General features: G+C 59.0%; 1 protein-coding gene across 3 annotated transcripts; it reads right to left on the bottom strand.

The window, feature by feature from the left end:
* Positions 1 to 1806: 1806 nt before the first annotated feature.
* Positions 1807 to 14892, bottom strand: HR (HR lysine demethylase and nuclear receptor corepressor). Of its 3 annotated transcripts, none has more exons than XM_040971273.1 (18): positions 14205 to 14891; positions 12777 to 13578; positions 11496 to 11622; positions 11209 to 11411; positions 8904 to 9068; positions 8356 to 8445; positions 8089 to 8204; positions 7207 to 7288; positions 6937 to 7100; positions 6579 to 6797; positions 6208 to 6373; positions 6027 to 6099; positions 5725 to 5855; positions 5221 to 5340; positions 4987 to 5102; positions 3756 to 3923; positions 3242 to 3370; positions 1807 to 2915 (listed from the first exon to the last, which is right to left on the bottom strand). In XM_040971273.1, the coding sequence occupies exons 1-18, from the start codon at positions 14820 to 14822 to the stop codon at positions 2850 to 2852; spliced, it is 3555 nt and encodes a 1184-aa protein (XP_040827207.1). In that variant the 5' UTR covers positions 14823 to 14891; the 3' UTR covers positions 1807 to 2849. The 3 variants fall into 3 exon arrangements, with proteins under 3 accessions (XP_040827207.1, XP_040827206.1, XP_040827208.1); XM_040971272.1 differs by having other exon boundaries at positions 6027 to 6105; positions 14205 to 14888; XM_040971274.1 differs by lacking the exon at positions 3756 to 3923 and having other exon boundaries at positions 14205 to 14892.

Here is a 14892-nt window from a genome sequence, read left to right as displayed (position 1 = left end):
GGATGGTATGCCCATGGCCCTGTCTGGGCTGGCAGCAGAAGGCGGACATTGAACTCCTGACTCTGGTGCACGTGGAGGCCTAACGACCTCAGCTGTGTCCCAGGGTCGGCCCCCCCAGGGACTGGCTTTGTTCCCAGGGTGCCTGGTCCAAGGACAAATGGGCACTGACTCACCTGCTGTTTACAAAACCCAACACGAGGGTGCTTCCAGAAGTGCGTGCAAGACAGAACTGAAAGATGCTCATCTGGGTCCAAAAATTTCTTTCAAAATCCATGTGTGTGTGTGTGTGTTTTTCATAGCACACGTGTCCCAAAAACTATTTTCTTAAAAAAATATTTGACAGAGAGGACTCTTGTCCACTGGCTCACTCCCCAAATGCCCACAATATTCAGGCCTGGACCAGGTCAGAGTCAGGAGCCCAGAACTCCGTGTCTCTCCCATCTGGGGTTGCAAGGACCCTGATGGGCATAGTTCAGGGGACATCGTCTTCCCCCCAGAAAAGGCCCTGTGTTGGAGTGCCAGCAGGGCACAGCCAGTGAAGGTCACACGGGATGAGGGATGGGTTTTGATGCTGCTTGGAACGCCGTGAGCTACGCAGTGCGTGAGGGACAGGAGGGCTAGCCCGTTTCTGAATCCAGCAGAGAGCTGCGAGTCAGTGAGCTGCCTGTCAGAGAACTTGGCTCACATCCCAGTTCTGCCCGTGGATGGTTTACTTCGCCCCAACCTGCCTACTTCCTCTTCTGTAGCTGTAGGGAAACCACCTCAACCTCCAACGAGCGACGAGGAGGAAGATGCTCATGGGACAAGAATGGCAGGGGAAGTTAGAGCATCCTTCTAATGCATTCCTTCTTAGTCTTTTCCTCTCCTTCTTCCTTTTTTCTTTCTCTTTCTCTCTCCCTCCCTCCCTTCTTTCTTTTTTCTCTCTCTCTTTCTACGCAGGGCCCAGCATGATGGCCCAGTGCCTAAATCCTTACCTTGCATGCACCAAGATCCCATCTGAGCACCAACTCTTGTCCCAGCTGCTCCACTTCCCATCCAGCTCCCTGCTCGTGGCCTGGGAAAGCAGTTGAGGATGGCCCAAAGCCTTGGGACCCTGCACCCACGTGGGAGACCCAGAAGAAGCTCCTGGCTTCAGATCGGTTCAGCTCTAGCTGTTGCAGCCACTTGGGGAGTGAACCAGCAGACGGAAGATCTTCCTGTTTCTCCTTCTCTCTGTATATCTGACTTTCCAATTAAAAAAAAAAAAATCTTTTTAAAAAAATGCAAGTTAGGGGTCCAGGATGGTGGCATGCCAGATTAATCATCCACCTGTGGCTCCAGCGTATGGGTGCTAGTTCACGTCCAGGTTACCCCACGTCTGCTCCAGCTCTCTGCTTCGGGACTGGGAGAGCAGCAGAGGACGACTCAAGTCCTTGGAACCCTGCACCCCCACGGGTGACCTGGAAGAAGCTCCTGGCTCCCAGCTTCGGATTGTCTCAGCTCTGGCTGTTGTGGCCACTTGGGAAGAGAACCAGAGCTAGAAGCACTCTCCCCCAAGCCCTCTCTCTGTGTAACTCTTTCAAATAAAATAAAATACAGGTTAGGACAACACAGGGAAATGCTAACAGTTACAATGCTGCAGGAACAAGCACAAAATGTACTTGTTCCGCCCTAGGTACAACAGATCCTTGGAGGAAATACAAGAAGGCAATGGACAGACGCGGGTGGGGGTTAGGCTGGGGCAGGTAGACACAGGTGACTCTGCAATTTCCCACATGTTTTGACAGCATTTTATACTTATAATAAAAAATTTTATTTAATAAAAAAAATTCCCCAAACCACAGCAGGAAAAATTGGATATAACAAGAGCTGGACCATGTCTGGGGCCTGAGATACACCGGGAAGGGAGCGGGGTGGGCAGAGCTACACCAGAAGGAAGGCTGGATGGACCGTGGGGAGGAGGTGGGGAGCGTGTGATTAAAGCTCCGTACTGGGCAGGCTGAACCTGACAGTGGCCGTGGCCACCCAGAACAGAAGGAGCTGGACCTGGGCTCTCCCGGGGCCCCAGGCCTGGCTCTCTCCAAGTCAGGATGGAGCCCTGGGAATCTGCTGCTGGGACAGAACGAGGCAGGCCACCTTGCTGTTGGTCCAGGACTCTTCCTCCAAAGCATCTTCAGCAAGCATCCCCACCCCCACCCCCAGGGGCTCTGTCTGCTCCTTAGTGGGAGGGGTGCCAGGAAGAGGAGCAGTTGAAGGGTCTAGTTCCCATAGCCTCCCCCTCCCCCAGACCACAAAGCCTACAGGAGCTGGGCAACCTCATGGTGGCAGTGGCGGTCAGGACACAGGCTTTAACGGATATCATGGGGAAGCAAGGAGAAGGGGGCACGGCAGAGTAGCATTGCCCATGTCCCCTCCCACCCCAGCCAGCCAGCCAGCCTTCCCCCAGGCTGGCAGCCTCCTCCGGCCAGAAGGGCAGGTGTTCGACTGGAACTGAAGTGTTCAGGAACAGCAGTATGGGAGGCAGCGGAAGTCAGAGTTGCTTAAGCCAGAATGATTTCCAAGTCCCCCTGATGGGAGGGCTGTTGTCTCCAGGGATGTTGGGGGCCACGAGGGGGGCGAGTTGCAAGGAGGCAGTTGCCTCCAATGTGGGCTTGGTACCCCGTGGATTAGGGAGAGCTTGGGTGGGGCAGGCATCGCTCTGGCGGCCTTGGGACCTAGGCAGGCACCAGCGAGTACCAGTATGCCTTCCTGTTGCCCAGAGTGGCGCTTGTGAGATGGACTCAAAACCCCAAGCTCCCCAGTGCCTCCCTCCAGAGGCACCACCTGCTCTCGTCCCCCACCCCTTGTCACCTCCAACACCCAGGGGCCCCCTATTTTTTAGTCTCCTGTAACGTCGCCACAGCCACCTTCACTGCTTGGAACACAGCCCAGTCCATCTAGGAGAGAAGAAGCAGACCCAGAGGGGTTTTTGTTTTGTTTTGTTTTTTACCACATTCCTGGTCCCAAACTCTCACCCCTAGTTCCCTCCTTGCCTTGGCACAAGAACTGGACTTGCTAAACCCACCCACCATAGAGGTGCCTTGGCCGGGGGGTGTGTGTGGGGGTGTGTGTGGGGGTGGGGGTGGGGGGGGGTGGGGTGTGGGGGTGTGTGTGTGTGTGTGTGTGTGTGTGTGTGTGTGTGTGTGTGTATTGGGGGCGGAAGGAGCGAGAGGGGGACGACCTCAAGCAGTACCTGTAGCAGGTCAGCCAGGGTCATTCTCACCTGAGCAAAAAGCAGGCGGTGGTCGGCAGGCAGGCTGGGTCCCTGGTGGCAGAGCTGAGCAGAGAGGGTGCAGGTCTCAGGGGACAGGAAGTGCTGGGTGACACTGACCGTGCTGACCAGGCCTTGCACCTGTGCCGGGAAGAACCCGGGAAGTGGGGAGAGGATGCGGAGGGTCAGCAGAGGGCTCCCGATCTCGCCTCCTCCTCCTCCCTCTGCCAGCCCTGGCTTCCTCTGAGCCTGCAGAGAGCACAAGGCCAGGTAACACAAGAGGCACGGCCAAGCGTGGGGGGGCCACAGGAGTGCCACAGGGGACGCAGTCCCTCCCTGTCAGTACACATGCTGGCCGGACCAGGGCCAGATGCCATCGCAGGGGCCAATGCCAATGACCTTGACCTGTCTCAGCTCCTCCTCTCCCTGTATCAGGTACCACTGCCTACCCCACCCAGCTCTGCATGGTACACCTGCTCCTCCTCTCTCCACCCCTGCACAGCCCACCCACCACTGCCAGCCCCACCTGGTGGGGCGCTCCCGCGGGCACCAGCACAGCCTCTCCGGGGGCCTGCAGCAGGGTCCAGCAGCTCACACCCCATTCCTCCCGTAGGCGCCGCCGTAGCCCCGCATCCAGATAGTAGCTGCCTGGTGCGCCGGGCTCCAGGGTGCCTGCCGCCCGGGCAGGACATACCTCAAAGAAGAGAAGGATCAATGAATGGGCAGCAGTGGCTAGGAGGGTAGGGCAGAGCTGGGGGAGGACAGGGGTGCGGGACAAAGTCCTGGAGCCTGGGAGATCAGGTAGGGGCCCTGGTATGTGTGTGGTCAGGGCAGTTGGAGTGGCAGAGTGAACACTTGGCTGGACAGAAGCAAGGATGCAAGGTGCCATGGCAGGGCATTCAGCTCTTTGCTCTTCCTGAGGGTGGAGAGGCCTTTGGTGGACTCCGGGACCCCACGTGTGGCTGCTCTGTCCCTTCTCCATGGTGACGCCCAGGAAATCAACTGGGTGTACAACCCTCACTCACATGGTGTTTGTCCCAGTGGCTTTTAACCTTCTGAGTCGGCTTGGACTGCGCACTGAGCTATGGGTGAGCAGGTGTAACTGACCCAATACTTTTATCAAGCTCTGCTGAGAGCATGGATCTGGAACAGGTAAGAATAGCCAGGAATTCCCACTTACCAGGGGGTGGGTACCTTGCACCTGCCGGTCCAGCCTGAGGAGCTATGATGCCAGCATCACGCTCTATAGTTGGTCACCAGCTAAATGCAGTCAGCACTTATGGTAGGGGGGATTTTGGGGAGAGCCCCAGCTGGGGGCCAAGACTCCCCTGCTCTGGAGATTCAAATCTATCCAGGGGCAAGTGCAGGGTGTCCCAGCCTGCCAGGGAAAATGCCACAGCCCACAGCCAGCCACGCCCAGTCACACCACCTGTTTACGAAGAGGTTGCTCTGTCTGCTCCTGCCTGTGTGTGTGCATCATGGGAATACACAAAATACCACAACCTGGGACCTGCCCTGACCTTAACTCTGACGTCCTATCTCCCGCTGCCTGTCTGGAGTTTGCTACCTTCTGTCCACTCGCATCATCCCTTTCTCCTGCCCATTATCTTGGCCTGATGTCTGAGCTGGCTCCTCTGGGCTGCGGTGGGGGTGCTTGCGCCTGGGGAATGCACACCCAGCGGGGTGCTGGTGCAGACAGTATGAGCTTCTGGGGTCAGGCAAGGGGCAAGGAGAAGGGCTATGGGCTCCCTCCTCACCATCTGCAGAAAGCGGCGGATGCGCTGGGCGTCCTGTGCCCGGAACACATGCCACACGATGCTGACCTGGCTGCCCGGAGACCACAGCCCCTCCCCATCCAGGCCCGACAGGACATCTGCGAAAGAATGGACCATTCAGGTAGCGCCCCCCAAAAGGCAGAGGTGGACTTCTGCAAGCAAAGCTTGTTCTCCCCCTTGCCCCCCACCCTGCTTTATCTCTGGCTCAGGACCCACCTCTCTGTGCCCGGTGCCAGGCAGGCAGCGGACCCTCTGCGTGCACCAGGACGCTGACCAGGTCGGCCACTTCCACACACAGGTTTTTGGTCCCCAGGTGTCCACGGTGTGGGCTTACGCCTGCAAGAGGAATGGGGAGCAGTCAGAGAAGCACCCCGGATTCCCCCAGGACCTTGGCACATGAACTAAACATGTGCCCTGGCTGGCACGATGGTTCAATTGTCTAATCCTCTGCCTGTAAGCACTGGCATCCTATACGAGTGCTGGTTCAAGTCCCAGCTGCTCCACTTCCCATCCAACTCCCTGCTTGTGGCCTGGGAAAGTGGTACAGGATGGCCCAAAGCCTTGGACTCTGCACCCATGTGGGAGACGCTAAAGAAGCTCCTGGCTTCTGGCTTCAGATCAGCTCAGCTCTGGCTGTTGTGGCCTTTTGGGGAGTAAAGCAGCAGATGAAAAAAAACTTCCTGTCTGTTGTGGGAGGGGCAGCGATAAGGGCTCACTCACCATAGGATGCCCAGAGTGTGGGTTCCAGTGGCTGCAGGGAAGGGCCTGGCGGGAGGTAGGTAGCCAGGTTGAGTTTTCCATGGCGTGCACAGTACTCTGGGAGAGGTAGGCTGGCAGCCAGGTTCTCTGCCCTAAGGGGAGAAGGGCCATCAGTGTCAGCGGGCTCAACCCAAGCACAAGCCTGTCCCCCACCCCAGGGCAGCCTGCAGTCACCGTGGAGGGCCAGGGTCAGGGGAGGAGGGGAGAGGGAGGCGTGGACCAGGGGCAGGGTGTGGTCAAGGGAACCTGGGCTTCAGACACACCTGCTGGTGTCTTGGTCCCCCAGAGCTCGGCGCAACAGGAGGACAGAGCCTTCGTCTGACTTGGAAGCGCGACCTGAAGCTGCAGACAGAAGAGACGCTGACCCAAGCTTCTACATGGCCACCACACCCCCTCCATCTCCTCCGGGTCACCCCCATCGCTGTAGCTCTCTCGGCTGCTTACTCTCAGGCCGGGAAAATCCATCCCAGAAGGCTGTGCTGCTCAGGCTGCTGGGCTGGGGAGGCCCCAGCGGGGTGAGCGCCTGCACCTGGCCCCCCAGCGCCCCAAGGGCTTCCCTTGTCCACAGGTCGCCTCGCAGTGTCCTCTGGATCCCTGACACTAACACGGGCTGAAGGAAGCAAGATATGGCTGGGAATGAATGGGGGCAGGGGGCCGCCGTGACCGCTGTCAGGGACGGGGCTAGGCCCTGCTGCTTCCCCCACCCCCCGCCCTACGTCCCCACGTCCCCACGCCCCCACGCCCCCACGTCCCCACGCCCCCACGCCTTGGGGGTGGAGAACTCAAGGAGTAGGAGTTCCGTCAGCCAGCCGCACCTGGCCCTGGCGCCAGTGCTCTTGGAACAGGTGGAGGCTCCGCCCCGGCCTGGGCTCCTGCAGCCACAGTAGAGCCCCATGGTGAGGCAGCCTAGGCCGCCCGGGGGACAGGGGCAGGCTCAGGCCCTTGCGCAATCCTGGCCTCAGGGCCTTCTCTTGGATCTTGCGCTCCACCACCTGCGCGATGATACTGTCCAAGATGTTGGTGATACGGTCATCCTGCGGGCAGGAGGGACACAGGGCAGGCAGGCAGGCTCAGCACTGGCCTGGCCCCTGGCCCCAGCTTCCAGGGACCCCGTCCCCTGTTCGCCACCCCAGCTCTCTCCCAGCATTTCCTCATGCCCACGGGTTTGCTTACGCTGGGCAGGGCCGGGGTGACAGGCGCGAAAGCCATGTGGATTCGCTCATGTCCCAGGCAGAGTTTGACAGCGGTGGACGCCAGCAGTTCGCAGAGGGAGGGACAAGGCAGCGGCCCTCCACTTGCGCCGTCCTCTGCAGAGTTCTCGGTCGAATCTGGGGTCTCTGTGGGAATGGGTGGGGCGCTTCCCACATCAGCAACCTTCACCCCAACTCTGCCCTGGCTCTCTTAACCAGCCCGCCCAGCCTCCCTCCTGCACCGGCCACTCACCCTCTTTGATGTCCTTGGTCTTGTGGGTGTCTCCGTTGCAGGAGGGTTGTGACGTTGGCACAGTTTTCTCTGGCAGCTCCTTCTGCTCAACCCATCCACCACCCCCACCCCAAAGCCACAGAGATTTAAAACGGGTCAGACACAACATCAGCTGGTGTAAAGCAGTTCTTTCTACCACTGCACGTGACGCCACCAGTTAGGTGCCAGTTCAGCTGCTCCACTTCCCATCCAGCTCCCTGGGAAAGCAGTGGGAGATGGCGCAAAGCCTTGGGACCCTGCACCCACCTGGGAGACCAGGAAGAAGCTCCTGGCTCCTGGCTTCAGTCTGCGCCACCTTGGGACGTTGGGATCGATTGGGGAGTGAATCAGCAGACAAAACATACTACTTTTTTTTCTCTCTGCCTCCCTCTCTCTAACTTGTTCAAATAAATCATTAAAAAAAATGCAGAGATTTCAATCTTTCTTTTATCAAAATAAACTTATATTTTTATTCCATTTTCCATGAACTTTCTGAGGTTTCCCTCAGGTACCAAACTAGACGCCAACAGATACGTAGACGAATGGATGGAAGCGAGTACAACAGACGGTTAAGGGTGGAATCAGAATTTTTTCCTTATACTTGTCTGTATTTCCCAAACGTTCTGTGGTAGCTATACAGCGCTGAGCCTGGCACACAACACACATTCCAAGCTCTGACCCCGGACAAGTTTTATAATAAAAACACAAACGTTGTAAGTGCATACCAAATGGCGAGGCCTCTGAGGCCACTCGCTCCCTTGTCCCTGTCCAACCCCATCAGAGGACTGACAATCCCCACCCCCTAAGGACAGCCACGTGCGGGCAGGACGCCTGTCCCCAGGGCCCCCCGCCACAGCCTCTCACCTGCTGGCCTCCGTTCCCAGGGGCCCACACCCAGGCATCAGCTTGGCAGAGGCAATGTCCCCGGATGTCAAACTTGACCCAGACTTGGTGCATCGCGGCGCTCAGTTCCGCCAAAGCTGGGGTGGAGACAGGTGGGAAGGAAGAAGGGACCGTGATGGCCCGGCCCAGCCCGCAGCCAACCGGGAGGGCGTGGCCTTGGGCCAGGGCACAGCCAGACCGCAGGGGGGCTCCGCCCTCTGCACGCCCCACCCCTCCACAATGGCTCACCCTGGCTGGAGACAAACTGGGTCAGCATCAGAGAGCAGGCAGGGTGCCCGGCCTCCTGGGCACATGGCTCCAAGGTCTGTTCCTGAGATCCTGTGGGGGTAGAGGAAGGGAGAGGTTGCAGGTCTATGAGAGAGCAAGGTCACGCCGGGTGAAGGCCAAGGACGTGACGTCCCGGTCCAAGCCGCAGACCTTGTGAGTGGGCCTCAGCTGCTTACAGAACACACAGACCCCGAAATGCGCAAGGAGCCCCAGGTGGTGGTCACGCCGAAGAGAATGTTCCAGAACAGACTGCACCCTGCAAGGCAGTTTGTTGGGAACACTGGGAAACTTGGAGTCCTTGGATGGCCAAGTGAAGCCAATGCAGAGAAAGCTGAGACCCGTGGAGGGGGCAGGGCCAGACCAGAAACCCCGAGTCTCTCTCCTGGGCAAGCGAGGAAGCACTCCCTTGGCTGTGCAACCCTGCACAAGTTGTTGAACCACTCTGTTTCCTGTGTGGAAGGCAGAGGCCCTGACTCCCACCTCACCACCAGCCCTTACCCCCATCTCACCTGCTTTCTCCCTGGTCCTCCCAGCGCCCGCCATGCGGCCACAGGCCACACACAGCCGGTGGCTGCAACGGGGGCATCTCCAGTGGGTGTTGAACAGTCCATGGTGGCAACGGCTACAGCAGCGAGCACTGTCCGGCTTGTCCTCGCTCACAGTTGGCCCCTGGCCTGCTGACCGCAGGAGAGAGCAGGGTCAGAGGGCCAAAGTGATGCTGGCCCCCGGTGAGGAGCCAAACAGCGCAAGAAACAAGCCCCTTCCCAACCATGCCCCGCTGCCACCTGCTCCAGGGATGGGTCCCTGGTCACTGTCCCCTACAGTTCTGATAATGGTCCTTCTCCCTCCCTCCCAAGTCGACTGTGCCACCAGATTTAAAAGCCCAGGGTCAACAGCCCTCTTAAAACAGAATGAAGGGGCCAGTGAAATGGCATAGCACGCTAAGCCTCTGTCTGCCGTCTGGTGTTTCTTATGGGCACCAGTTCATGTCCCAGATGCTCCATTGCTGATACAGCCGCCTGCGTTTTGCCTGGTAAAGCAGTGGAGGATGCCTTAAGTCTCGGGTCCCTGCAGCCACACGGGAGATCTGGAAAAATCTCCTCGCTCCTGGCTTTGGATCAACTCAGCTTCGGCCAGTGCAGCTATTTGTGGACTAGTGGATAGAAGATCTTCCTCTCTGCCTTGCCTCTCTCCGTAAAAAAAAAAAAGAAAAAACAAAACAAAACAAAAAAAAACACCTCTCCCTTCAGGCCCAATGAGACAGCCTAGTGGCTAAAGTCCTTGCTTTACATGTGCCAAGATCCCATATGTGTGCCAGTTTGTGTCCCAAATGCTCCACTTCCCATCCAGCTCCCTGCTTGTGGCCTGGGAAAGCAGTCAAGGACAGCCCAAAGCCTTGGGACCCTCCCTGCACCCGCGTGGGAGACCCACAAGAGGCTCCTGTTTCCTGGCTTTGGATTGGCTCAGTCTGGCCATTGCAGCTGCTTGGGCAGTGAACCAGCAGACAGAAGATCTTTCCCTTTGTATCTTTTTCTCTCTGTGAATCTGCCTTTCCAACAAAAACAAATAAATCTTAAAAAAAAAAAAACACACACACACACACAGAATGGAAATATAAGGAAACATTTGAGTACAAATCTAGTTTTGTCATCCACGCACACGGTAAGGGCTTCATGGGAGAAAGAAATGCATTTCATGGAGGACAGAGCCTGCGTGACAAAATATGAACTCTGTTTCGCAACCTTTTCTTCAAGCATTCTCCTATCAAAAGAGGAAACCTTAAGCGATGGCTCCTTGGGCCCGCGCGATGGCACAGCAGGGAAAAGCAGTGCCTGAGATGTCAGCATCTTAGGGGCATCCTGGTTGCTCCATTTCACATCTTGCTTCCTGCTATTGTGGCCTAGTGCTCGGGCTCCCTGCACCCATGTGCGAGACCTGGAGGTAGCTCCTGGTTCCTGGCTTCAGATCAGCCCAGTTCAGGCTGTTGTAAATATTTAGGGAGTGACCCAGTGAATGGAAGATCTCTCTCTCTCTCTCTTTGTAACTCTACCTTTCAAAAAAATGAGATACAGGTGGGTCCTGCCATCACCCCAAAGCAGCAGAGTTTAAGGGGAGAAGATCCTTGCTAATCCACTGTTAGCAGATGGAAAGCAGAAGGGGGCACTGCATCCCACTGCTCGGCCTCTACCCTGCCATACAGATGCTCACATTCCAGAGGATAAGGGTAGGAAGGAGCAGGGGTGGTGGGGAGCACCAGGCAGGCTCTGCAGGCTGAGAGGCTCCTCATTGCACCAGGGGGGAAGTGAGCAACCAGGGCCCTGGGGAGGGACCAGCACCTGGATTCCGGAAAGGGGAGTGTGCAACGTGACTCCAAACCGAGAACAGGAGGAGACAATCCTGCATGGGGCTATGGAGCCAGAGCCAAGAACCACAAGAACACCTGCCTGCTAGGCGTCTGCCCCCCGCCCCCGGGTCTCCCATCAGTCCCAGTCGCCCCTCAGGGACTTCCCCCACCACCAGGGTTCTTGGCATGCAGTTTTCCTGTTTTCTGACAAGCCCTGCAGCCTGCAAGAGGATTGGGCTGTACCATTTCCCAGCAAACACACTCACCACCCCCAACCATTACCATTATCACCACCACCCAGCCAGCCAGAAATGCTGGCAGCACTAACAGCCTCAGATCCTGGCACACACCTACCAACCGGCAGGCAGTGTGCAGGTGGCTAGGAGCTGGGCAGGGGGAGGAGGGAGATGCACGTGGCGGGGCGGGGGGGGGACCACCCCCAATACAGGCCCTGGAGCCTCTCCGCTCACCTTCACGCTGTGCCCAGGCCAAGGCCTCTCGCTCCCTCCGCAGCAGGCGGCACAGTCGGTCACCCAAACCGCTCAACAGGTGCTTGGCAAGGCCAAGGTGGGTGCTGTTCTCTGTGTCGGCTGCTGCCCTTCCCTCCTCGGAGCTGGGGACCCACTCTTCCTCCTGGTGTTTTTGCTGCCGCCGCTCCCCTGCCAAAGGCAGTCTGGGGAGAAAGTAGGAGAAGGTGAGGAGGGTGTGGCGAGGGCAGAGGAGAGGGGAGAGGAGAGGTTGAGGCCAATGGACTCACCTATGTACTTGCTGTGAGTGGCAGCTCAGCCCCGCCCCCTCTCCGGCTGCCTGGGCACACTTGTGGCACTGAGCAATGCCAGCTGGAAGAGCTGGATCCTGGGGGCCAGCCCTGCCATCCTGGGGTCCTGGGGGAGAGGTTGAGAGACAAAGGAGCTGGTCAGGTGTCTGGCTCTCCTGGCCGTATGGGAAGCCCATGGCTGAACATCCTCCCAAGAGGCCTCATTCAGAAGCAGTTGGAGTTCCCCCCAACACCCCACCAACGGATAGATGGCTAAGCAGAGCAAAAGCCAAGCGCCCCAATGGGCACAGGAGGCAAGGAGAGGGGTGGTCCAGGGTGCTGGGAGCCAGGCTGTGGGCAGCAGAGGTGCTCATCCTCTTTGCACAAGTGTTAGCCTTGGCTTTGATCCAGTGACGTCACTGGCCATGTGACAACAAAACAAGGCAATCCCAATGCCGGACAGACGTTGGAGTGGAAGCTGGCCAGAGGAATTTCAACTCCGGAGCCACAGGAGCAGCAACCCAAGAAGTCGAGGAGGAGCCAGCAACACCCTCAGAACAGCCAGGATGCCCAGGAGGGTGCTGACAGACGCACACCAGGTGCAAGGGGACGGTGGCCAGTGCCTGGGTGGACACGGTCCTGCCCCGTGTGGCTTTACAGTCCATGAAGCTGAGAACTGAGGCTGCGACAGCAGGGCGGAGGGGACCCTCTACAAGCGTGGCAGAGTTCCGTATGAAAGTCCATGATCTGGCTGGCTGGGAAAGAAAGGGGCAGAATGTGGGGTTCCTGAGGCCCTTGTAGAGCAGTAACCCCCAAAGGGTCCTGCGGTGCAGGCAATCGCAGTGGCAGATATCCATGGGGCGTGCACGATCTGCCCGCGCCGAGTCCCTGATGTGCGTGATCTCAGGGTTTCACTTGTACAGCTGTTTTCATGAGGCAGGTGTCACCTTGTCACTCACTGTACAGGTGCAGCCATCGAAGCCAGGAGAGGTGGCCGTCCCTCACCCGAGGTCACATTGTTATCAACTGGCAAGGTCAGGAGGCAGGCAGGCACTGTGGCTCCAGAGCCTATGCCCTGAACTGTGTCATCACATTGGCGCCAGCATGCCAAGGCTGGGGAGGAGATGAGACGGGCAGACGGACGGACAGAAGCAAGACCCAAACAGACCATGGAGGTGCAGAAGGAGAAGCTGGCCCCTGTCTTGCAAAGCTCAGCCGGCTGCTCCCCTACCCCCAGGCAGGCAGGCAGCTCCCTCTGCCTCCCCCCCTGCCCCCAGTTACCTCTCTGATCAGCACGCGGTCTTCTTTCTGCTTCTGCTTGGTCACCTGCTGACGCACCCAGCAATTCCTGCCAGCCTTTAGGGCCCTGGCCTGTGACGCCCGACGCAGTGTCAGGTGGGCGCTTGGGAGCAGGGCTGCCTGTGGCTCCCTGCCCTTCAGGGCTGCCTGCCCTCTTGAGGTTCCTGAACCCAGCTGCTGGGCCCTCCTGGTTCCCAGGGCAGTCCCCTGGGCACCCAAATTGCTCAGAGTGTCGCGTGAGCCATGTCTTCTTCAGCTTGGTGTGGTGGCTAGGGGGGCAGGCCCTGGGGCCCCTGGCCTTGAAGGCTTCTTCGCTGGAGTCCCCTGCTTCACTGGGACTCCCATCCAGGCCCTCCTGGCATTTTCCACATGGGCTGAGTCCCTCATCTCTATCAGGTGGCTGGGATGGGCAGCAGCCACCCTGGGTGTTAGGAGCTCCAGGAGAGGGGCACCTAGGTATGGCTGGTGATGCCAGCTGGTATCCGAGGCTCCCACCTCCTGGCACGGGCCAGACATTGCTGAAGGTATGAACCAGGCCTAGGCCTGGAGGACAAGGGGGCCAGAGCGGCCGGGGCATGGTGTCGGTGTGCCCCAGGAAAAGCGGGCCTGGATTCTGGTGCCTTCCGGCTCCCGTCTCGCCATTCCTTGGGCAGGGCTCTGGCCGCTCCCCTTCCCCGGCTCTCAGGAGACGGCCAGCAGGGGTCAAACCCAGCAAGCCAGGCTCCGCAGCTGCTGAGGGCTCCTTGGCTAGCCTGAGCGTGCTCGGATCCTTGTGGTAAAGGCCCTAAGGACGGGAGAAAGAGTTATGCTGCAGCTGGCGTGGGTTCCCTGTGTCACCAAGGACGGGCAGAGCCGAGAACCCCAGGGAACAGACAGGCTGCAGGAGTCCCCTTGCTCATGGACACCCCCTCTCATGTTCCCCTCCCTCCACCCTCCCCTCAAGGGCCTTCCATTGCCCTCACCATCCAGCAACAAAAGGGTTAAGGCCCGATCTGCCTGGATACCTGCCTGCCCTGAGCCAAGAAGGGTTTGAGATATTTGGGTCTAGGGGTTAGCTGGATGGTGAAGGGGTCCTAGACAGGGTTACAGGGCTGTCGAGTGAGAGAAGGGGAGGGTCTTGCGTCTTACCGCCCACCCCCTGCCCCAGCTTGCCCTGGGCAAGGCCGTGCATTCCAAGCTCAGGGTGTTCATAGCCTGTCCCTGGGTGCATAATGGGTGAGTCAGCGGCTGCCGTGGCCTAAAGGCAGCGAGGGCCAGTGAGGTGTTCAGAGCCGACTGTTCGGGGTTGACTTTGGGGCGTGGGACTGCTGAGAGCTGGGACTCCTCCACTGGGGGCTGCCTTAGCAGGAACCATCATGAGCTGTCCGGCCCTCCCCTCCCACCCCATGGCCTAAGTCCCCAGCGACTCACCTTGCTGCCCAAGCTGAAGGCAGAGGGCACTTTGGGCTGGGCTCCAGTGTAGAGCCAGGGGTGTGAGGCCAGAGGCCAGTCACACGGGCGCTCTGGGGGCAGGCCAGACACCAGATAAGGTGGCAAGCAGGTGGGCACCCAGAAGGGAGCTCGCTCCAGGAACTTGGTCTCCAGGAGGAAGGGGCAGTGCAAGGGCCGGAAGGCCAAGGGGTCACTCTTCAGCTGACTGGTGGCGCCAGCTGTGGCCGCAGCCTGCTCAGGAATCAAGGGGCTGTAGTGAGGTGGGCACACCGGCCCGCAGAAGGCCAGCGGGTGGGTGAGCGCGGCCTCTTTCCAGCGCAGGCCTTCCTTGGCGCCCAGCCAGCTAGCTTTCCTCTCCCGACCGTGGAGGTCTTCACCCTCTGCCAGGGGCAGCGTGTCCTTGGGGCCCTGGGGGAAGCCAGTGGGCAGCCAGGAGTCCGGGGTGCTCAGGATGCCCCTCCAGAAGGGGGCAGGCTCCCCCAGACACAGTGCCCCATGGGGCAGTGGGGGACCTGGCTCTTGTCCCACGGGGCCGTTCTCAGGGGCCGTCTTCTCCCAGGCCGGGGCGTCCCTCAGAAAGCTGGGTGTAGTCTCCATCGCTCTCCTGCCCTCATGGGGCTCCTTCCCAGAGAGGGTCCCTGGAGGGAGGCGCAGAAACAACAAAATC

The sequence above is a fragment of the Ochotona curzoniae genome, unplaced genomic scaffold (assembly GCF_017591425.1).
Source record: "Ochotona curzoniae isolate NIBS_2020 unplaced genomic scaffold, NIBS_Ocur_1.0 contig_21, whole genome shotgun sequence".
Classification (NCBI taxonomy): Eukaryota; Metazoa; Chordata; class Mammalia; order Lagomorpha; family Ochotonidae; genus Ochotona; species Ochotona curzoniae.
This window is presented reverse-complemented; position numbering and strand designations above follow the sequence as displayed.

What these genes read in the sequence shown, in the direction of transcription:
- HR (XM_040971272.1), bottom strand. Translation starts at nt 14,822, where the DNA reads ATGGAGACTACACCCAGCTTTCTGAGGGACGCCCCGGCCTGGGAGAAG. An exon ending in CCTTCAGCTTGGGCAGCAAG is followed by an intron (nt 13,579 to 14,204) that starts GTGAGTCGCTGG and finishes TCCCGTCCTTAG; the next exon opens with GGCCTTTACCACAAGGATCC. An exon ending in TCCGCCGCTTTCTGCAGATG is followed by an intron (nt 3,924 to 4,986) that starts GTGAGGAGGGAG and finishes CTCTTCTTTGAG; the next exon opens with GTATGTCCTGCCCGGGCGGC.